This window comes from Symsagittifera roscoffensis, chromosome 2, assembly GCF_963678635.1.
Source record: "Symsagittifera roscoffensis chromosome 2, txSymRosc1.1, whole genome shotgun sequence".
Lineage (NCBI taxonomy): Eukaryota > Metazoa > Xenacoelomorpha > Acoela > Convolutidae > Symsagittifera > Symsagittifera roscoffensis.
Genome location: NC_087063.1, coordinates 20,621,926 through 20,646,896, shown reverse-complemented (window position 1 = coordinate 20,646,896; position 24,971 = coordinate 20,621,926). Strand labels below are relative to the sequence as shown.

The following is a 24,971-nucleotide window of genomic DNA, read 5'->3' as shown; positions in this document are numbered from 1 at the left end:
GAAAGCTCTCCTACATAAGAGGCTACGCCGACTTTTTTTAATCAAAAAGTTATCTTCCTTGGAATAGTCAAATATTTGATTTTGTTACCGTTTTTGAACCTTTGACTTTTCTCAAAAATTACCCTCTGAAATCTGAGATTGTGGGTTCAATGGAGATCATGAGAGTGATAAGCTCCGCTGCAGTAGCAGCAACTCCCAATGTTTTTAAAATTGAAGTTCAATATGGTTATGTCCGACTAATTGTTTCTTTGCTGCGAAGTTTTATCGCTTGTTTTCCTTATAGTAAGACTGACTCCTTTAGACTTGATCAGGGGATCTTTGTATCAAAGCTTCAGTAATATAAATATGTTTACACTTGCTAGAGCAAGAATCTTAAAACCAGGAACTATACTTTTTTCCCGTAAACAACTGTTCGTACCAGAATTTGACCTGGCTTTTTTATTGAACATAAACAACTTCCAGGTTCCTTCTCGCTTGGCCCGGAGTTAACTTGGTTGTTTTTGCACCCTATGGTCTAAATTTCGACTCGTAGCAGGACCTTGTTGATTTCAGTTTGTATAAAATTGTCGGACTTTCGTTTGTCTGCTCAATTTTGTCGGCTTAGGTGCCACATCACGGTTTTTTCTTATTATTCAAGGAAGTATCATAGTAGTTGCATAGTCTTTTTTTTTACAAGGGATAACAATGAAAAGACCTCCCATTCTCCCATGTGCGGTCCTGTTTACTTCCGCTAGTCCCTTTCTATATGGGATATCAATGGAAAGATTGTCTACTTCCGTGTGCTTGCATAATCGACTGGTCTCCTTTGCGAAAAAGTCACTAGCGGAATATTTGACCCATGTTTTCAAATTTTTCCGTCATCTCAAAAACTTCTCGTCTAAATCTGAGATTTATTTTAAATGGATAGAACGGATTGTGGAAAGCTCTCCTTCATAAGAGGCTACGCCGACTTTTTTTAATTAAAAAGTTATCTTCCTTGGAATAGTCAAATATTTGATGTTGTTACCGTTTTTGAACCTTTGACTTTTCTCAAAAATACCCTCTGAAATCTGATATTGTGGGTTCACTGGAGATCTCGAGAGTGATAAGCTCCGCTGCAGTAGCAGCAACTCCCAATGTTTTTTAAAATTGAAGTTCAAGATGGTTATGTCCGACTAATTGTTTCTTTGCTGCGAAGTTTTATCGCTTGTTTTCCTTATAGTAAGACTGACTCCTTTAGACTTGATCAGGGGATCTTTGTATCAAAGCTTCAGTAATACAAATATGTTTACAATTGCTAGAGCAAGTATCTTAAAACCAGGAACTATACTTTTTTCCCGTAAACAACTGTTCGTCCTAGAATTTGACCTGGCTTTTTTATTGAACATAAACAATTTTCAGGTTCCTTCTCGCTTGGCCTGGAGTTGACTTGGTTGTTTTTGCACGCTATGGTCTAAATTTCCACTCGTAGCAGGACCTTGTTGATTTCAGTATGTATAAAATTGTCAGACTTTAGGTGCCACATTACGGTTTTTTCTTATTCAAGCAAGTATCATGGTAGTTGCAGTCTTTTTTTACAAGGGATAACAATGAAAAGACCGCCCATTCTCCCGTAAGCGGCCCTGTTTACTTCCGCTAGTCCCTTTCTATATGGGATATCAATGGAAAGATTGTCTTCTTCCGTGTGCTTGCATAATCGACTGGTCTCCTTTGCGAAAAAGTCACTAGCGGAATATTTGACCCATGTTTTCAAATTTTTCCGTTATCTCAAAAACTTCTCGTCTAAATCTGAGATTTATTTTAAATGGCTAGAACGGATTGTGGAAAGCTCCCTGCATCAGCGGCTACGCCCACTTTTTTCATCAAAAAGTTATGGCCCTCGGAATAGTCAGTTATTTGATTTTGTTACCGTTTTCGAAATTTTGACCTGCAATCACAAATTTGAGACTCCAGTTCAATCGAAAGAATTGGGCTGTGTAAAGCTCCCTTAATAATCGTCCTTGCCCAATTGCTTTGAAAGAAAAACTTATGCCCCTCGGAAACGTCATATAATTTTTTTTTCTAAACCATTTGTTTTTTTTCTCAAAAAATACCCTTGAAAATCTGAGTTTTTGGGTTCACTGGAGATGAAGGGTAGTGAGAGGCTCCTTTGCAGTGAAGGTTTTTCCCAGATTGTTTAGTCGATAATTTCTCGCCCTCGTAAAGGTTGACTGATTTTTTGACAGTTTTTTAAACATTAAACAGGGTTTTTTCTCGTACTTTCTTCTCAAATCTTTGAGGTTCAATCGAAATAAAGGGTTTTGTAAAGCCTAGCTGCATAATCGACTGTGTCCCGTTTTTGTTACACAAAGTTTTCTGGCCTCCGGAAAAATCAATTAATTTTTTTTACCGTTTTCGAAACTAATTGACTTTGCTAAAAAATTTCGCTCAAATTTATTTGGTTTAACGGAGATAACGGGTGGTGACAAGCTCCCCTGCAGTATAGTGGCCATTCCCAACTTATTTGTTTTCTTACAGTTTGCTTTTTGACAATTTTTTGACATTTTGTTTTTGAATTTTCTGACGTTTCTCGAAAAAGTCCTGCTAAATCGGAGATTTTGTGTTGAATCCGAAGGACGGGTCATGGAAAGCTCCTTTGAATACTCGACTGCGCCAGAATTTTTTACACATGCAGCTATGACCCTCGGAAAACTCTCAGGTTAAGTGTTCAATCGAGAAACCCAGTTTTGGGAATCTTCTTAGCTTCAGCGGCCACGACCTATTTTTTTGCAGAAAAGAAATTATGGATTTCGGAAAGTCAGTTTTTTTGAACTTTTGACCGTTTTTTTAGAAACTTTTGTTTTTTCTTAAAAGCTACTCTTTAAAAACTGAGATGAAGGGTTCATTAGAAAGAACCAGTTGCGAGATTTTTCCAGCGGAAGCTGCGACTCCATAATTGCTTAGGAAAAATAATATCCTTTTTCTCAAAGTTTCACTTTTTCTCACTTTTTTTAGTAGAGAAACAACTACTGTCAAACAACGAAGGTTTTGGGCAAAGTCCAATTTTAAAACTACGTATTTCATCTCGCATCAGTATAACGATTTTAAAAAGTATCTAATACGTACCTCCAGCTTTAGTTGTGCCACTTGTTATCTTTTATTGAGACATTTATGTTTCACCTAGTTTCTTAAACAGTTTTCAATTTTTTCTCGACTTAAGTTCTCTTATGTCTGTGTTGTTACGAGAAAGGTGCGAAGCAATTTTTTTCGTGTTTCAAGCTTCATTACAGTTGCGAGAGCAAGTGTCTTGTGATTGAAAACTAGACTTTTTCTTTAACAATATGTCCTATAAAACAGTACAACGTGAGCTTTCTTTATTGTGAAACCCCAGATGATTTCGGATCTTGCTATTTAATATCGAGGTAAAGTATTTGCTTGAGGGGCCAAAGGTCTGGATTGTGAATGTCGACCGGATCGCAATTTTTTCTTTGTCGTGTCGGCCTCCTGGGTTCTCGGCAGTAGGTCTGTCGGTGTAAATTCCAAATGATAAAATGACAGCCGTTTGTATGAATGCATGTTTGTATAGAATGTGTGCCAGTCGGTCTTTTCGGTTTTCGGAAGTTATTTTTCGATTGGACAGGTTAGTTAGAATTTGGGCTACAAAATTTAGAAATTTTCATATTTGCAAGAACGACTACAATGAAGTTGCATCTGATATTAAAAAATGATCTAAAGGGTGTCTTATTCGACAAATGTCCCAGATATGGACTCATAAGAAAAAAACTGCAATAAAGAGGAATTAGAAGAAGTATGTTTTGTTGCAACCTCTTCGAGATTAGAATATACCCTCCCACAGATCTTAGGAGTTTGTTGGAATCTCTTGGTGGCTGCCCCAGAACTCCTTTTATGCTGCTGCTTAGTCTCTTGGTTGTTGTTAGTATGCCCTAAATAATGTATCCCCTTTTTGTATCGATTTTCTGGAACCTGATCTAAACTATATTTTATGATTGGATAAATTAAATGTTTTACCAATGTAAAGTATTTAATATTAACCAATCATGATCCATCTAACTAACAACCCACTTATTTGTAAGTGCTGAAGTTACTTGTAATTTCAGCACCAGAGAGATTTGAATTTAACTTAGAAATTAGTTGGACTCTCCCGAGCACTTCAGCAGCCGCAATAAACCAGTATACCCTAGATCTATTGAGCCTAGCAGAGACTAGTTAAACAACCTGAGACTAGATAGTATAAGAGTAAGATTAGGATCGGTATTAGACTAAGAAGTTGCACGAATCTATCCGGCCGAAAATAAGATAGCGTGACGAGCAGACGGTGTACCCTATCCGAAATTACTCTATGAGTTACACTTCGGTCCTAACTCATCTGGTGCGACCATAAGTCTCGAACAAGACCTTACTAGATTAGAATTAACCAAAAATAGATTAGAAATTAGACAAAAACATTTACAAAATGTTATACGACAATAATTTAATTGAAATGTCTCTCCGACTCAATAGATCAGAGCCAATATTCCGAACCATAATAGAACTACCCGGAATTGGAAGAAGACCTCGAACCAAAGACGACATACGACAAAGTAGAAACTTGCCGTATAGTTATATGATAGTTCGGCAAAAGCCAGAACAAACTTTTATATTTCGAATACTACTTGCAATGAATTTAGATTTCCATTCGCAAACATAAAACCTTGAAGTTACTCTTCAAAATCATTTAAGGCGCTAAACAAAATTAATATTATACAATAACGATTGATAAAAAGATCTAAGATCGTTTCCCTAAAACTCTGCAGTATTATACAAAACATGTTTGAAAAATATTTATTGGAAAATAAAAATAAAAATTAGTAGCATGACAATAAATGGTTAGTAATCATAAATCATCCTGTTGTTCCAGCTTCATCACCTAAAACATAACAGCAATCATCAACTCACTAATATCATCAAAACACTAAATCTTTCCTTTACACACATTTAAAACTTTATTAAAACTTAAATTCACTTAATTTTAAAACCAGATCATCAAGGCTTATCCTTGGATCTTAAATCATTTTCTACTTAATTAAATTTTAAATTTGATCATCAAGGCTTATCCTTGGATCAAACAGAACAACTTTGTTCTCCCCCACCCACTTAATTAGTGTCTAACGACCTCAAACGTCGATTCACTACCCAACCCTTTCTAAAGACCCAAGACTAATAGAAATTTTTAAAACAAAACTAATCATTCAAATTAGGATAAACAGTGAAGAACTTCGGTTATTCATCCTTCACTTGACCCCCCCTCTTACCAGACCCAGGATAAATCTTAGACTTCGTAAGTTTAAAATAGTATCTAACGAACTACTCGCGTTCTAATTATACCTGAACCTTGTGGATCGATTTACTATTCTCCAACCCTTGAACACAATCACTACCCCTAAGTAAGATTAAGTAAGTTAACACCTTAGCTTATACTAGTCACGAGAAAGTAAAAATCATTCTTCGGAATCGATATACTTTTCTCTCCAACCCTGAACAAACAGACCCAGGTTAAGCTAACCAAAAAATCGTAAGAACTAACAGTTTAGGAAAATAGAAATCATTTAACAACCTTTTGCATCCGTCATTCTAAACCTTATGTCATTTAAAAACCTAGGAAATAAACAAACAATCATTTTACACAATTGTGAAATAGATAACAAAAAATACGACCTTGTAATCACACCTCATACACAAACAGTTGGATACATTCGAACAAAACGACAAACACTAAAAAGAAAAATAATAACGAAACAAAGACAAATAACACGAAAAAGATTTTCAAAAAATCGAAACGCATTTTCAGAATCAGAAACCAACAGTTTAGACGAACTTTACAAACTAAAAGAATCAATAGATAAAAATTGCCCACTTCACGATCAATTATATTTCTCTGACTCAGAAACAACTTCAAATTCATCACAAAGAGGAAAAAGAAGAATAAAAAAGCAGTACAAACACAAACCAGTACATTTATACAATTGGAATCAACCAATTCGACACATTAATAATTACATATTAACAGTAATCGAACGAAAAAATGAGTTCAACGCACACCCCAGGTGAAGAAACTCCAGATGATGATGAAATCTTTCCTTTTATAGTAGACGCAGATACTGATAGAGGACAACACATATTTTGTCAAAATTTACTCGTAAATTTATTTGAACCCGGAATCAGTCCATGTAAAACAGAGTTCCCCGATGTAAAAATCAAAAGACAAATCATAGACCACTACTTAAAAGATATATGCAACATAACACAACAGTATGGAATCTACTCCATAGAATTCACTTCCCCAAACCATAATAATAGAACATATACTATTCAAACAGACGATCTTGATTTAGAATTTTCAAAAGTTTTTTCAGAATATATAAAAAGCATCCAATATCATAACTCACAAAGAGCAAACTCCATATTCACCAATGAAGTTTTCGCAATAATATATAGTTATATTTCGATATTAGAAAACGAAATCCCACTAACAAATGTCTCACCGACAGAAACATCTAAACATTTGAAAGTACGACATGAAATTACACTACTCTCTAGTTATTTAAACATCATTAAAGAAAATTTCACGAAAGATGACGTTTCACAACATACCAAACACGATCTACAAAAAATTTTAGCATGGTTCATAATAGATTATTTCACACACAATATTGATTTAATTGCACAAGCAAGAAAAAATTTTAGACCCCAAAATTCGAACGATGATACCGCTATCACAGAACAATCAGATTATGTTTGGGACCCCGAATGGTCTCATCACGCATTTATAAGCTTTCCACAATCAATCTCAAGTCAAGCAATAGGTACAATATCTTACATAAGAGATTATGTAAGAGTAATACCATTAACAATTGATGCAACACCATTAAACTATAATACATTTTTACCCGATACACAAAATAATAGTTTAAACTCGACAGTCATACACAACGAAAACCTCAATGGAACTAGGAATCTTACTCAACAAGATATCCAGACACCATCACACTTCATAAATGAAGAAATTGTACACACAACAACTACACAACAAAGTATTTCACCAATACGCCCAAATTTAACAACACCAAGAAATACAAACCCTTCACAAACACAGGTAACCTTACAATCAACCGTTAAACCTTCGGTTGCTCCAAAATATTCCCATATGGATTACCAAACATACAGACCCATGACAATACCATCAAAAACACGCAAAACATTCACTAAAAACAACTTTGCAGACCATAATTATAATTATACACATCCATCAAAAACAAATTATCAACCACAAAGGAATTTTAATCAATATACAAAACCTCGAAACTGGGATAACCCAACGGCCCAATATAATTCCAAAAATTTTCAACCAAATCCTCCACAGGATCGCAGTGAAAATTACCCATTTTTTCAACAGAATAAAAATAAAAAACAAACATCTTATCAAATGGATTATTTATCCTCAGATGACGATTTCTTACAACCAGATATATTTGCACCAAATACTCAAGAATATCGTAGACAAGGAATACAGAGAACACGTACAAATCATAGAAATTTTTCTCCACAATCAATAGATGCACAACATCAACAACCAATTCAACAACAAAATCCAATTAATACACAATCTTTTCAACCAATTCAACAACAAAATCCAATGACTGCACACTCGTATCAAGCATCACAAATGCAAAATGAAATACCACTCCCATATTATCTCCAACAACATGAAATAACAAGAAACCAACTTTCAAATTTTTCTCAAATGCCAAATGCAGCAGAATCATTACAAATGACAATGAATCCATACCTTATGGGTGGATCATCAATAACATCAAACAAACCTTTAATGGTTTTCACAGGAACAGACCCTGAATACTCTGTAGAAGATTATTTAAATGCAGTAACAGCAAACCTGATTTTAAATATAGGACCTGAACCAATTAATACGCCACTACATCAAAACTGGATACATCGACGCACAGCGTTGATACAAACAACCTTAGATGGCGCAGCCCAAAAATGGTTTTCAGTACTACCTCTAGAAATAAAATCAAACTGGAAAAGATTTACACAAGAATTTTCAAAAATGTTTGACTCCGAAAGAAACAAACAACAACAAAGAGTTTTATGTAATGAAATTCGCAGATTACCAAACGAAACCATCAAGCAAATAGCAGTACGAATCGAAACACTAGTTCGAAAAGCATACTCACTAAATACACATGACTATAAAAACACAAAGATGACAGAAATCTTAATGATGACCTTAACACCACAATTAAGGAAAATAGCAATAAAAAAGAGAGCATCCCATCCTTCTTCAATTCGAGAACCCGATTTAGATTTTCGAAAACTAGTAGACAAATTAGAACAAGCAGAAATCACGATGAAACTAGAAGAAACGGAAAATCTGAAATTACAATACGTTAACAAAATTGAAACGACTCCCACTAATATTAATAATATACAGGAATCAGAAACAGACCTCGTTGAAAAAATCACTGAAATACTCAATATTTACGAAAAGAACCCGAACTTTAAAGGCAAACCATCTTTCAAAAAATGGTGTAATTATTGCCGCCGATACGGACATAGTATTTCCGAATGTAGACAAAAACAGCAAGATAGTCAAAATAAACCTCAAAAATACAAAGAACCAAATAAATCATTCTATCAATATATGAAAAAAGATCAAAATCTACCAAACAAAAATGTATACAGCAACAACAGTTCAGGAAAACCACTTCCGAACAATACAAGTTATACAAGAAATCAATCCCCATATAACTCAAGTTATAGAGGAAGATCACCAGAACGAAGAAATACACAAAACTCATCACAAAATCACTACAATAGACCAAATAGTAGAAATAACTACTCCAGATCAAATTCAAATACACAACGATTTGTTTCTAGATCTAATTCCCAATCAAGAAATAACTACTATCCAAACAACCAATCACGAAATTCATCATACAATAGGAATAGAAACTACTCCTATAATAGAAATAGAAGTTATTCAAACAACCGAAACCAGAATTACCCGAACAATCGATCAAGGAATAACTCATATAATAGATCGAACTATAACAGACCAAACAATAATTACCAAAACAGATCGCGAAATAATTCACAAAATCGACACCCAAGTTATAATAATCGTTATAGAAATTATTCCCAATCACCACACCGGAATAATAATCACTATAATAACTCTAATAATCGTCATAGAAGCAGTACACCTAAACATCAAAGACAAATCAATCAAGTACAAGCTAACCCAGAAACAACATCAGACCCCCCAGGTATTGATGACACAGTAACTGATACGTTACAACTCAATCAAATAAACTGTACATCATCAGATTCAGAAAGTGATACTGAAAACACTCTTGCTATCAATATGATAAAAGTCGAAAATGACTATGAATCTGTCATATATGAACAACCCTTTCCATCACATATATATGAAAATCAATCAGAATTTCTTCAAAATTATTACACTACACCCATAAATTCCACACCAACAACGCAAGAAACAAATGCAAAAAATACTACAGAACAACCCAATCAAAATGTCAAAACAAAATGCTTGAATACACACCACATCTACCAAAATATACAAAAAGAACAACCCAAAGAAAAAATCTGGACAATACCATTTCTCTTAGAAAGCCCAAGAAATAAAGAATTTCAACCACCAGACCTTGAAATAGATTTTTTAATTGATTCAGGAGCAGAATCAAACATAATAAACATTCCCACATGGAATGAAATAAAAACTTTACATCCAAAGCTAACACCTCTTGAAACCTCCAGCAAACTAGCAACAGCACAAGGATCAACATTGATAAACTACGGAAAAATCCAATTATTTCTCCTCCCTACCAGAACAATGGAGCAAAGTAAAATTCTAAACAAGCCATTTAAACAAATATTCCATATCACTGATATTAAATATAATATCATTGGAATACCATTTATTTCAAAGTATATACCAACAATTAACATCCTAAATAGTAAAATATTAATCAAAGATAAATATACAAAAACAAAAGAAACATCCCTAACATTTTTTCAAAGATTAAACAAACAACCACCATTCTTTTCAAAATTTTATCCAATATATAACCAACAAAGAAAACACCTGAAACCACTATCAGGAAACATATATAATTTTTCAATCAAACAAGTTCACCAATATGATAAAGAACAAAACAAACAAAAATTTTATATGTCAGATTTTGAATTCAAACCTATTCATAAATTTTTCAAAATCACAATCTCATCAATAAAATATTTGAAAAATTCGAATTCAGATATTATTTCCTTACATGTCTATAACAACACACCTTACCAAGTAACATTACCTTTAGGACTTTTAGGATATTGTGAAACCAACGCTACAATATCACCAATACACGAAAAAGCCTATCGCGTAAATAATATACTCCAATTACTAGATATTTGCCAATCTACAATTCTTAATGAAGAATTATCTATAAATAATATAATAAGTAACGAAAACAGAAATACGGATTATTTCACAAAAACACCATATTTCAAACCTACATTCAACATCAGTAACTACACAGAGGACCAACAAAAATTTTTAACAATGTTTAATTTCCAACATTCACAAATAACACAAGACGAATTCGAAAAGTTAGCCAAACAGCTAATTAAATATTCATCAGTCTATGCAACATCAAAATTCGATGTTGGCAAAATCAGTTCATCACTACATCTCCCATTAAAACCAGACGCAGTTTTCAAAAAACAGAGAGCAAGTAAAGTACCAATTCACTTACATGATAAAGTAAACAGATTACTCGATATTTTAGAACAGTACAATATTATATCACCAGTTAATAAAGAAGAACAACCAAAAGGCAACACATTCATCAACCCCGTTATCATTCTAGCTAAAGGAGAATCATTAAAAATCGTTCTCGATGCTAGATACCTCAATTCACTTATAGATGAATCAAAATGTAATTGGCCCATTGAACCAATACAAGTTATTTTAACAAAAATAAACGGCAAATACTTTACAACCGCCGATATGAATAGTGCATACAATCAAATGCCACTAGATGAACAATCACGACGTTTAACACAATTTGTTATCGGAAACCAACAATACGAATTTAACCGCTTATTCTATGGAATATCCATAGGACCAACAGCATTTTCAGCTTTTATGAGCAAAATTTTTAGACCACTAATACTCAAGAAAAACGCAATCACCTATTTAAACGATGTTTTTATGCAATCACAAACAAAAGACGAGATGTTCAATGTTTTAGAAAAATATCACCAAATACTTCAGAACGAAAATCTGAAGGCCGCCCCCGATAAATCACACTTCTTTTTGACAAGAGTTAAATTCTTAGGACATAACATAGAAAGAAAAACAATAACTCCACTGAAATCACGCATTGACGCTATTCAAAAACTTCAACCACCAACAAATAAAAAGAAAATCCAAGAATTCCTTGGAATGTTAAACTTTTTAAGTAAATATGTTTATAAAATGCAATTATATCTACGACCATTTTACAATATCCTTAGACAACAAAATAATTTTGAATGGAATACAGAACATCAAGCACGATTCGAAGAAATAAAGAAACTTTTAACCGAACAAATTTCAAATACAATCCCAGACCCTGATCAACCATTTTATGCAATGTGCGATGCTTCGAACTTTGGCATCGGCGCAGCACTATTACAATCACATAATGGTACAAATAAAATGAACCTCATATCAGCAAATTCTCGATTATTCACTCAAGCAGAGCTACGACTCTCAACTCTAATGAGAGAATGCACAGCCATAATATATACACTGACAGAATATGAATTTCTGATACTTGGATCAAAACATCCAACAGTTCTATTCACAGACCACAAACCAATCATTTTTCTTTTCACACAGAAATCTAACCCAAACCACCGAGTTTACAGATTTCAACTAATTCTAATGAAATTTCCAAACTTACATATAGTTTGGACTGCAGGAAAAAATCTTGCATTACCAGACACCTTAAGTCGAAATACACCACCTGAATTACTTACACGAAAAACAACAGTTGAAATACCCAAAAATATAAAATTCTACCTTGCAGAAAACGAAACATCACCTCGATTAGAATGCAAATATGCAGTAAAAACTGATATTGAACAATCACAAGTAAATAATTTACAACATTTCCCACTTTATTTAGATTGTCAAAATAATCATTATGAAGTTGATTTACTTGGAACATCAACCTTCAAACCAATCCCATATTCTCAATGGATAAAAAATAACACCCAACAAAAACGAACAAAACAACACCTACCTAAAAAAGACCATTTTCCACTAATTGAAAAAGAAGATTTAACTGATAAAATAAATTTATCAGGACCACAAACAAATGATTCAAAATACACAATAAATCAAGTTTTTGACCTCCATGACCCACTTGATACAATACCCTTATCTAAATTAGAAATCGAAAACATTTTTCTCCCCCCAACAGAAACAATTACAATCTCAACACTGAAACAATATCAAAACCTTGACCCAGTAATTAGACAACTGAAATCATGGCACAAATATAAAACTAAACCTATCAAAGCAGATTCAACCATTCTAGGAAACAAAACACTCCTCCGATACTTTCGCAAATTTAACAACACAACAATTAACGAAAACACAGACCTTTTAGAGTATAACATGAATGAATCTACAGTTCCATGACTCCCTTTAAGTATGATTCTTATAGCTTTTAATATTTCACATACACAAAATATTAAAGGACACTCTGGATCAGAAAAAACATATTCAAACTTTATACAAAATTTTTACTTCCCAAATGCACCAATTTGGATAAAAGTACTATGCAATGACTGTATAGTATGTCAACTAAATAAACCTTACCCAAATCAAAAACAAATAGCACAAAAACAAGATTTTAAAGGACAAAGTTTGTACTTTAATCATCGTATCTCATTTGATACTAAAGGACCAATTTCACCCTCATCAGAAGGAAACTCCTACATTATGGTAATTGTTGACGCATTTACACATTATGTAGCACTTAACCCAGTACCACATTGTAACGCTTATTACGCTTACACAACACTCTATGAACACTGGATAGCAAAATTCGGACTACCAGAAATTTTAGTTACAGACAACGGTACAGAATTCATAAATAATGAAATTATCACACTATGTCATTTATATAACATTAAACACAAACCACGTACATCTCATGCACCTTGGACAAACGGCTTAGTCGAAGGTATGAACCGTTCATTACAAGAATATCTTAGATGTATCATCAACGGAAATGATACAAAATATACCGAATGGTCAGCAGATGTAAAATTATTTCCCTTAGCATATAATTCACAAATTACGACAACTTTAGGAATGTCACCATACGAAATGGTTTTTAACCAAAAGCCACGCAAACCAATAATGTTTACAGCAAATTCTCATAAAAACGCACAAGGTTATTGTCAACCAAATAAAGACTCAATTTGTTATAACCTACCTTTACATACACACGATGAAGATCATTTTCATCACCCACAAATTCTTAAATTAGCCTCCGGTACACACACCGAATGGATTTTAAATAGAGATAAGAAACACAATGAAATTTACCAAAAAATAACGAAAAAGTTATTACAAAGACAAAACATAAATGACCAAATCAATTCACGTTTTACACCAGCTTCCGATTTAAAAATTGGAACATTTGTTTTAATACCTAATTTTAATACTCAAAAAGGAATTTCTAAAAAATTACAACCCCTCCGAAAAGGACCCTACCAAATAATTGCAAAACCCACTGATGTCACATATAAAATTACCGACTCAAACAAAAAAGAAATCGTTCAGCACCGAAACAACCTATTACCTTATTACCCAAAAGAATACGCACTCCGCGAATTAACTCAATTATATTCTTTCACAGGATTAAAAATCATTCAAAACGAACCACATCTGAAAAACACAGAACAAAATGATAACCCCACCGAAAATCAAAACACAAAACCAACCGCCACCAAAAACAATACACAAAACCATAAAGAATCTCCAAAACCAAGAAAAAATAGAAAAATGACAGAACAAATAATACCCCAAGAAGAAATAGACAAATCTGAACATAGAAAAACAACAAGACTCCGAAATCAACCACGTAAAAACTACAAAATGTTCATCCCCCAATCTAAAATATTAAAAAAAGTAGAATTTAAAAAGTAATTTTAAGATTTTATACTTCACAATCTTGAAACCTCCGTAACATTTTTCATTTCAATTTTTCAAAATAACATGCTCACAAGTACGCAATAATTCTAGTTCAAAATAGACCAATAGGATTCATCCAATCCGCCACTTTCTCTAACTCAAACTAAGATCAATTAGACGAATAATCTAGAACTCCAGGCACATCTCTAACTATAACTTTACAACCTCCAGGTCAAAAATAAGCAAACCACTCCAACTTGACAGCTAAAATAAATATCACCATAATACCGTACCCCTCCCTTATCTAATAACCCAAAGATCAACAATATTTCCCCAACTCAGACCACGAATACCCCCAAAACAAATTTGATAACTTAGCCTAAAGTAACAAAATGAAGATTTTAATTAGCCTAAAGTATAAAAATCTTACCATACCCCGGATCATTTGACAAACAAAAATAAAGAAAAAGACGACCTCCCAGTCACCATAAAAATTGCCCCCAACAATTTTTTACAAAACTCAACCCACTTGTCAAAAAACTAATAAATAATTCGACCACACTAGAAAATCGCCTCAAACAGCAAAAAATATTCGACCAAGAGATCATTTCTTAAATGCTCTTCTCTCAAACAGTTGCTCAAATACTTATAAATTTTAAACATTTTTTTTCAATACTTGAAGCCTTTATAATATTTCTTTTTGATATACTTGAATATTTTCTAATAATCCTAATCATTTTTTGTAACATTTTTTTAATTTTCTACACTATACTCGAACTATTCCTCCAACTTTCCAAAACCCTTGAATATATCCACAGGTACGATTTTAACAACTTGTCTAAATGATACGAACAATTTTCAGTAGAACTGATATTTTTTTATTGTTTGTAATTTTCATAACATTTTTATCATCCCTCATTTTGACAATATGTAAATGTATAAAGAAAGCAATCATCACATTTGCCCTAGCAACAATTTTTCTAATTATTTTTCTGGAAGAATATTATAATAAACATAAACCTTCCCACTAAAGTAAAAATTCAAAAATCCATCAAAAATTGCTACCCAACAGTCACAGAATCAGTCTTCACCGACATCATCCCAAGATAATCCAACACCACCTTCAACTACTCAAAATCCTCAAACATCTACACGAATTTCTTTTCAAGACAATCCATACACTTTTGAAGAACGGCACGCTCGTTTATCTGAACCACTAGAACCAGTTCAACGACAAGCATCCCTAAGTGAACCAACATACAACCTTTACCCAACACTACCACAAGAACTAAGTAGAATACGAAACCTTAGTCAAAACCAAAACACAACAGAAATAAATAGACAAATTATACATCCTCGACGAAATAGAAATTTTCAAACTCCCCGAGTTCATTTTGATATACCTCAATCCCCATCACAAACCACTCCAGAAAACACCACTGGTATCACACCAGAAACTCCTACACTTTTTTCACAACGAAGCACTTCAAGTCTACCTTCAGACTACTTAGGTTCAACACCAACATCTGAACAAGCACGAGAAAATCCTTTTAACCCCCCAAACCTAACATCACGACTACCATATTGGACTACACATTCATTTACACAAGGTGAACCAAATTTAGTCAATGACCCCATAGATATTTCTACGGATACAACAACATCCTCATCACTACCAGAAACATTATCACTACCATCAACACCATCAATAAGCCAATTTTCACCACCACCCTTTAACTTAAATTTTCCAAATAATCTCGACGCCAGATATCGAGAACAATCATCAATAAATATTCCTTTAAGACTAGATTGGAATACATTCACAGCACCTCCACCATTATTTGGACAACATCAAGAAAGTAACCGCCTTCATAACTGGGCACTTAATAGATTACAATATCGCCAAGATATTCATAACGATATCCGTGATCACAATATTCAAATACTCCAACAAAACAGTTTACAATTAAAGTTTGAAATCACAGTTAAGTTAAATAACATTACCCAACATCCCTACCCATTAAATCCACCTAACATAACAGCTCAATCACTACCACCACCGTTTATAACTACTGAAGTAATATATAAATACGACAGATACACCAAAAACACAATTGGTTACATTACATTTTATAACCCATACTCAGGATTATCATACACATGTATATTCTAAAATTATTAATTTTTCTCCAACTCCCTTTTCTAGTAACCTCAAATCAAAACATAAACCCTTCCCCTCGTACAGGACCACAAGATTTATTAGTAACACATTACGATTGCGAAGAAAATGAACAAAAAACACTACACAAATATGCAATAAATCAAGTATCACAATGTGAAACAGAACCACAAGCTATAGAAACCACAGATATAATAGCAACACTCTATTCCAAAGCCCGAGCAACAACAGTTACAGGTTATAAATTCACAGCGACATTTTCCGAAAAGAAAGTACATTGTTCACAAGTCTCGAACGGAAACAAAAACCGACTTGACCATGAATCATTCTATCAAAGTAATATAGAACGTCTTTTACATCTCAATCCCGACGATTGTAAAAATGAATTACTTAGACTAAACATCACACGAAATAAAAACTCCCAAAGAAAATTAGTTAATTTTCAAGTTTTTTCAGACTCTGTACATCAATCACAACTTGAAAGACACCAAGGACATATAAAACTAGACGAAAAATACCCGTATAACGGCGCACACGGACGATTAACCTATGACCTACATGATAAACATTGGATACCACACATTGGTATAAATAACCCATCAAACTGCAAAGCAGACACGAAAAATAAAGGATACCAAGAAATAATGTTTTTCGATTGGAAAATACAACTCGAAAAAATACAACTCACACGAGATTTATCTGATAATACAATGATCTATCAAGGAATCCGACTACCTTGTAAAAATGATCAAGGATATTGCGACCCTACAACGAGAACACAAGCAACAATTGTTTGGTTCCCCGAAGATACATGTACAACATTTCAAGTAGCAAAAATACACGCTCGTATGATAAAATTTCACGAAAAATATTTTATACAATCAATTCCATATGAACAAGTCCATCAATCACGCAAACTAAGTTCCGATTTTAGAAACATAGACAATATAGAAAATAAATTGACACGTTTTCAAATATATCAAGAAACAGAACTTGCATGTAAATACAGGAATCCACTTCACAGAACACAATACTCTGAAATATTAGTTGAATACGAAAAAGGATTCGACATGACCACTGGAAAAGTAAAAATCGACCCATATGCCACAGGTCATCCTCTAAACGAAGGAACATCCTATATACCAGTTAATTTTGAAAAAAGTAACGGACAACCTGGTGGACATCTAAAACCTTATGACACCAGAAGCACACGCTTACAAGAATTATCACTAATGAATACTACATATTTCGGTAATATCCACTATGATATTCATTTGGATATGAAACTAGACTATACAATTAGCCGCATTTTTCAAGAAATGTCACTCTCCGAATTAGAAACACTACACCAACTATGCGAATTAGAACGAACACAAATATTACAATCACTTGCGCTAGCAGTATTAAAAATACCCTACGCAGGATACTTATTATCAGGAAATAGATCAAATTTTTTAGACTATGAAGGAAACATCTTATGGTTTTATACTTGTACCAAAAAGTATCACCACTATACGTTTTTGAAGATAAACGATGTTATAAAAGAATCCCTATCTTTTATAAGAATAAAGTACATTTCGTGGATACACTTTCACGAAGAACCTATTTCTGGGATACCGCAGTCCCATGTGGATCAGAAAATAGCCACAATGTAGTACAACTAAACCCTGATGAAAATAAATATTATCTTCTCACTCCATATCCCACATTAATGCAATCACTCAAAAAATTTTCACCAGAAAGCATTCGCGCTATTGCTCGAAACCCAAATATAGACTTACAATCAATAGGAATCTATTCAAAATCAGATATTCAACATCACATTAGAACACAACAATTCCAAGAATTATTAACACAAATGGACACTATACAAAGACAATCAATAGACCAAAATTTACGCAAACTTGCAGAAACCGCAGGATTTGCCGATATCTACACCCAAGACTATAGCGGATATTTTAAAGACATTAAAGATTATATATATCTAAACGGTGAAAAATACCGTCCCCAAGATATATCACCAATTAACATTTTTAGCTTTGTTACACTCAAAAATGAGATCCTCGATTTTCTAGGATGGCCCTACTACATCTTAGAAAAATTGACTATTTTATACGCAATGTTTAACTTTATTGGATTTCTTTTCTCACTTTTAAAAGGAATCTACAACACATGTGCTATACACACACAAGTAAACAGACAAGCAAGTGTAGCACGCATACTATTTGCAGGATTTTTTGGAATCTTTTCTACATCTATAAACAAAATTCTTTTAGACGCACAAATAAAAGAATATAACACAAAAATAACAACACGACAAAATACATACGACGAAGAACATAACAATGTCGACACACAGCCAACGGCACCACAATTACCACCCCTACCAAATAACCATCCACTATCCCTAGTCCCACGAAATTTTCGAAATTTAGCAATCACACATAATCCAAATTTTCGACTCAATACATCACAAAGTCCCGTCCAACATATAATGACACACCAGTCACAAGATGATAATACTTATGAACAAATTATTGAACAACCCCATACCACCGCTTTTCAGTCTCAAAATAATCATTTTTTTAGCCCACGATGAGCCGCCAACTTGGATCACTACACCGATCAAATTCCCACCCAACCAATCTTACCTCCCCAATCCCAATAATACCACTTTTTGCTTTTCCGCCACCCGATTTTCCATCTAGCAATGTAACATCAGGCATGAATTCCGACACTAACTCACATATTTCAGTTTTATACTCCATCTCACAGCTAAATAACCCGAATATTGAAACCCCCGATGAATTTGCCGACTCAGAACCATCCCCATCCAATAATTTTCATAACCCTTCTAATTTTTCTCAACCTCCTTTTCAACCCATATTGTCCAATAACCCTGACCCAATCACTCCGACACCCTCTTATGCTTCCCAAGTTACCCCAACCTACTCCTCATACCAATCTGACCAATCATCTCATTCTCCAGACACCCCCCGAATCTCCTCAGAGCTAGATAATTTTATTACCCTCCAACAGCAACCCTACCACCTTAACACCCCGACCATAAACCAAATCTCCTCCACTACAATTTCATCCAATCCCCCTACACCCTCTTCAAATTATACTGAATCATTAACACCATCATCCACATCCACTATATCTTCACTAAACACTAATAGAGCTTACCGCACTTTTAAAAGAAAATTCCCCAACCATCCTTTCCCAGCAAAACCAGGAACAGCCCGTGAATACATCAACCACCCCCAGCATACTAACACTAAAGAATTTTTAGCTATCACCTTACCCTCGTTTCCACAATGCACTTTAAACACCCCTCACGACGCTAACGAAACACGCAACTTTGTAGATGAATACGTTTTAATGCCCACTCTCTCTTGGACCTCATACTATCATTTCACTAACCCTCTTTGCTTACCTTTATCCAGCACTTCCATCGATATAGAACGAAACAAGGACATGCTATATCAACTCACTACACCACTAACCGCTAGACAATTTACTTACGTTGGATATAAAAAATCACTAAAAATACACACTGCACCTAGAGCTAATGAATATACACTAGAATACTACGATCACAACATCATTAGAGCTAACCAAGATCAATTCTTAGACGACGATCGCTTCGCTAATCCACAAATCACCGAGAAATTTTTCATCAAGACACCATATATATTTACACTAAACATCTTCGACCGCAAGTTTGATCACATTATTTCAGAAGCACTAACAGACACACAAGCATACGAAAGTTTTAAAGAACGCTTCCAAATATTTTCACTAACCTTTCATTTCCTTGCACCACACGAAAGAGATTTACACTGCTCACACGATATTATGTTGCGCACTAAACAAACACATACATACAGTTACTATCGTTTCATCCAAAATCACTTTGACCTCCACACACCCTCTAGACAACCACACCATCGTTTCCAATTCATCAATTCAAAATACACTTCACCATATTTCCTAAATTTCACATATTGTATTAAAGACACTAACCTCCATGGTATTCTTCGTAATTATGACCCCATAACCCAAATGTACATTTTCTGCCCCATCACCAAGACCTTCAACGCCGAAGAATCCCGACCCTTCCTTATCCCGCACGAGTTCCTACAACCTATAGAAATCCCAATTTTAGAATTCATCCACAACACTAAATTTAACCACAAATTATATAACTTAATCCAAAACACACCTTATGAGTTTGCAGTAGGCACTGAAGAACTAACCACTATTAAGGCACTTCAATTGCTTTGGCCACTGCTTCAAACTAAAAATATCATCCGCATCTTAGCTAAACTACTAACAACTTCAGAACTAATTCACGACATCTTCCCCCACGGTTTTTTCCCCGACGACTAACAGGTAAGTATGAATTAAGTAAATATTACTAATTAATTACAGTATTAAAAACTCACCATTCTTTATTCATGTTTTCTTTAGATTTTTAGCCTTCATCCTAGATCATCTGAAAAATTCACAAAAGAAAAATAAAAAATAGCAAACTTCTTCAAAACTGTTTAAGACCCTATTAAACTTTTGCACCAACAATTAAATAAATATAATACCAATGCAGTAAATTAATTTATAAAATTTCCCCCCAAAAGCAGTAAATCTACATATGATGAAAATTTGTATCTTAAAATTCTCCCATAACTAGCAGTAAATTTCTAAATTCTATGTAGTAAATTAATAAAATGCAATTGCAGTACTAACCTTTTGATATTTTCATTCATTCGCACAGAAATTCTATCCACACTCGCACAGCTCGCCCACGAAGAATTGCTTAAAATAATGAATTTCAGTTTCAAGTTTTCACACTCAACAACTCTAACATACAATAACATGTTTCAAACTTTCCTTTAACCCGGTTGGAAAGGAATCATATACTAAACAAAACTAACCAACGCAGCTTACTAAATACCACAAATCATAGAATAACAGCATGACTTAGAAAAGGAAACCAACGGTACCCAAACCGGATTAACCCAGTTTAAAACTGGATAATTTATTCTTTTGAAGACTATTACAAAGTCTTAGAAAGAAATAATAAAACACAAAAAAGTCGAAAGACAAACCCATACCACAAACAATTTGCTTTTTGGAAAAAGTACATAACCAACAAGACATAAGTAAAACCACAACAAACCCAACATAAAACGTTGTCACATAACAGGACCCCTCACAAACACCGCATGAAATCATACTCCCACTCCTGGCCTAACCCACCAGGAAAGGACGTCCTGAGCATGCTCTATAGCCGGCCTAACCCACCGCGCTACATCCACGCTTTGTGACCACACCTTTATTTTTAATAAGAGCTACTCAAGGGTGAGTAACTCTTCAAAATAACCGAACTAAAACAAAAAGCTTTTGTGAAAACAACTAACTAAAATCATTATAAAAAATATTAAACTAATAAAAGTTTTATAAAATGTAAAATCACATGATGCAATATATAGATCAGAATACAACACCAAGGACGAACATCAAAAGACAAGACGACCTCACTACACTCGAGAGAGAATGACCAACTACAATCGATATGCCGCTCACAATCACAACTCAAAGGATTTAGAGTACGACTTGACTTCGCAGAAAAGGACTTCATTGAACTAGACCAATGACCACCTCGATGTTCAAGTATACGTACAGATCCGAGTAACCAGGCATCCCCTCCACGCACAATCTCCACGCCATTCCCAAACTAGATCATACACAAAAGAAGTTCTCCACGCAGAACAGAAAAACCTGACATAGCCAACCATTCTGGAATCAGAATTGACTTTGTTGCAGAGACTCAGTCGTTGTCACAAGAAGAAGCGAAAGAAAATTATGATGTTCGCCAAATACCAACGTCCATCATCCACCCTTGAATTACAGAAGAACTGTTCAAAAAAACTCTGTAAAACCCGGATGGGTGGAACCTGATCTAAACTATATTTTATGATTGGATAAATTAAATGTTTTACCAATGTAAAGTATTTAATATTAACCAATCATGATCCATCTAACTAACAACCCACTTATTTGTAAGTGCTGAAGTTACTTGTAATTTCAGCACCAGAGAGATTTGAATTTAACTTAGAAATTAGTTGGACTCTCCCGAGCACTTCAGCAGCCGCAATAAACCAGTATACCCTAGATCTATTGAGCCTAGCAGAGACTAGTTAAACAACCTGAGACTAGATAGTATAAGAGTAAGATTAGGATCGGTATTAGACTAAGAAGTTGCACGAATCTATCCGGCCGAAAATAAGATAGCGTGACGAGCAGACGGTGTACCCTATCCGAAATTACTCTATGAGTTACACTTCGGTCCTAACTCATTTCTTGCTGTTTTGAGTAAGGCTAGTTGAGTGTTGAATCCATACTAGATGGATCAAGCTAAAAACTGATCAATGAAAACCTACATCCCTCAACCGGAACTAACGGATTGCGGGATAGCGGCGTAAAAACAGACGTTCACATAGTTTGATGTTTTTGATCCACAAACTGATAGCTCCAAACGTAACGGCGCTTGAAAGACTGTTTCTTAGTGTCCTGGCTTCGAGCCAAGAGCTATATGACGGGGCGAATGACTGTTACAATGATGTATTAGGAGTATTGAAACTGAAATTATTATTCTAAAAAAATTGGGTATCTGATTCAATTATGTCGGCTGATTAAACTATGTTTTTTAGCTGTTACCTTCTAATTCATTTCGCATTCATTGCTGCTCATGGTACTCAGAGCTGCTTGTATTCGTTGTACTGACAGTTCTAATGAACTGCTGAAATGGTCAAGTGGTTCGTAAGCGAGTGGATTTCTGTATTCTTCTTTAACTTCAAGTCTTGTTTTCGCATCTTCTTCTACTGTAAGAGGCCATTTAAAGAGGAGTTTTTTGAGGACTTAAATTTTTGATTGATCAGCTGTTTTTTTAAACATGCTTGTTCATGTTGTTTTTGAACAACCTGCGTTATTATTTATTTTGTATGTTTTGCGTTTTTAAATGGAAAAAATCTCAATTGATTTGTAACAAGTTTTCATATCTATGAAATTTTGAACTGTCTAGAAGTTAGCTCACGTGACTATGAATCTTTGGTTTAGATGTGGTTCACCGCGTCCGCCTCAACTACAATTCTGTTCAAAGACTGGAAAACTGAAGAAACATGGCGTAAGTCTTCGAGCTTATATTAATTCAATAGTCTGCTTTCTTTTCACTTGGTTTAATGAGGCTTGAATAGTGACCGCATGTTTCAGAAATTCTGCTCTCTTGTTTCTTTTGGTTTATCATCGCATTCCTGTATGAAGTCTTAAAAGCAGTGCGACAGGAGATCATAATCAGGTACGACATGCTTCAATGTTTACAAGAAAAGGAACGTAACGTGCACGCAGTACAGAGTATTCCGACCGCATTTGCTTTCGGAAAGTGAAATTTTGTACTGGGGTTATGTACGAAGGCGCTAACATTAGCTTCAAGAATTAGTTATTAACGACTTACATAGCGTTAAAAAGTATCTGCTGGAAGAATTGAGCAAAGAGTGAATGCGTCAACTCATCCTTTGCTCTAAACTGGATTAAAAAATTAAGAACCGATTGTCTTGTTCACCTGATCTAAGTTGCTTGAGGCGCAGCGGTGAAGTAGACAAGGTTTCCAACTCTCAGTCGAAACGCCAGTTATCCGAGACCCAGCTAGACGCCCACCCATGAACTATGCTCTTTGCTCGAATGTGAAGCAATAGAAGTCAGTATGGAAATATTGTAAGTCAGTACTTTAAGGGTAATATTGTATAAAGCTCAAGCATATGGCGCTGCATTATATTAGGCTCCTGGGGGTATCGAACAACAGACCTTAAACAATTTGCGGATCAACTATCGTTACCAGCTATTGTAGTTATTGTTTCGTCCACTCTAAGAGGGATAAAGAATTATGATGTTTTAAGAGTCGATGAACGTAGTTCAGACTCTCATATAGGTCGCGATAATATATACTTTTTTTATTTTATTCCAGTTCACAGTTCTTTTCTTTTCTTAAAACGAAGGCAAACTCCACTATCGAACAGTGAAATTGTTAAAGTCACGAAAAACGTCATTGACTTTTAATTTCGAAAGTGGAATTTGATTTTCAAATTTCAGCGAAATAAAAATTTTATTTTTTTAATCCAGTTTTCTCAAATTGGATTATTTTTTATCCAAAAAGGGTCAATACTAAAATGTTCTAGAATTTCAACGAATTTTAATGCTATCTTTTTTTCTCGACAGTTGAAATTTTTTCAAAAAACAAGTCAGTATTTTTATTCTTTTTACTTGCGTTCATTGACACTTCTAACTGTTTCTTCGCTACGTTTTTTTTCGCCTGGTCTTAGACAGCTCATAAGGGGTTGAGTGAGGTTTCATGTTACAGCCCTTTCAGTCGTGATTTGGATACGAAAAAAGTTCGATTTAGTTGGTAAGTCGAAAAAACTACTCGCTTTAAAGCTTGATGCCCTAATGGATCTTGCTCACGATCATTATAATACTCGATGTTTG

At 34.3% G+C, this 24,971-nt stretch overlaps 1 protein-coding gene across 1 annotated transcript in view; it reads left to right on the top strand.

Annotated features, from left to right (window-relative positions):
- LOC134840253 (high affinity copper uptake protein 1-like) overlaps window positions 1-24,971 on the top strand; it is a 53,013-nt gene that overhangs the window by 23,482 nt on the left and 4,560 nt on the right. The window contains exons 2-3 of the mRNA XM_063856000.1: window positions 23,550-23,616; window positions 23,703-23,787. Of these exons, the coding sequence (XP_063712070.1) occupies window positions 23,550-23,616; window positions 23,703-23,787 (152 nt within the window). The remainder of the gene's footprint in view (window positions 1-23,549; window positions 23,617-23,702; window positions 23,788-24,971) is intronic.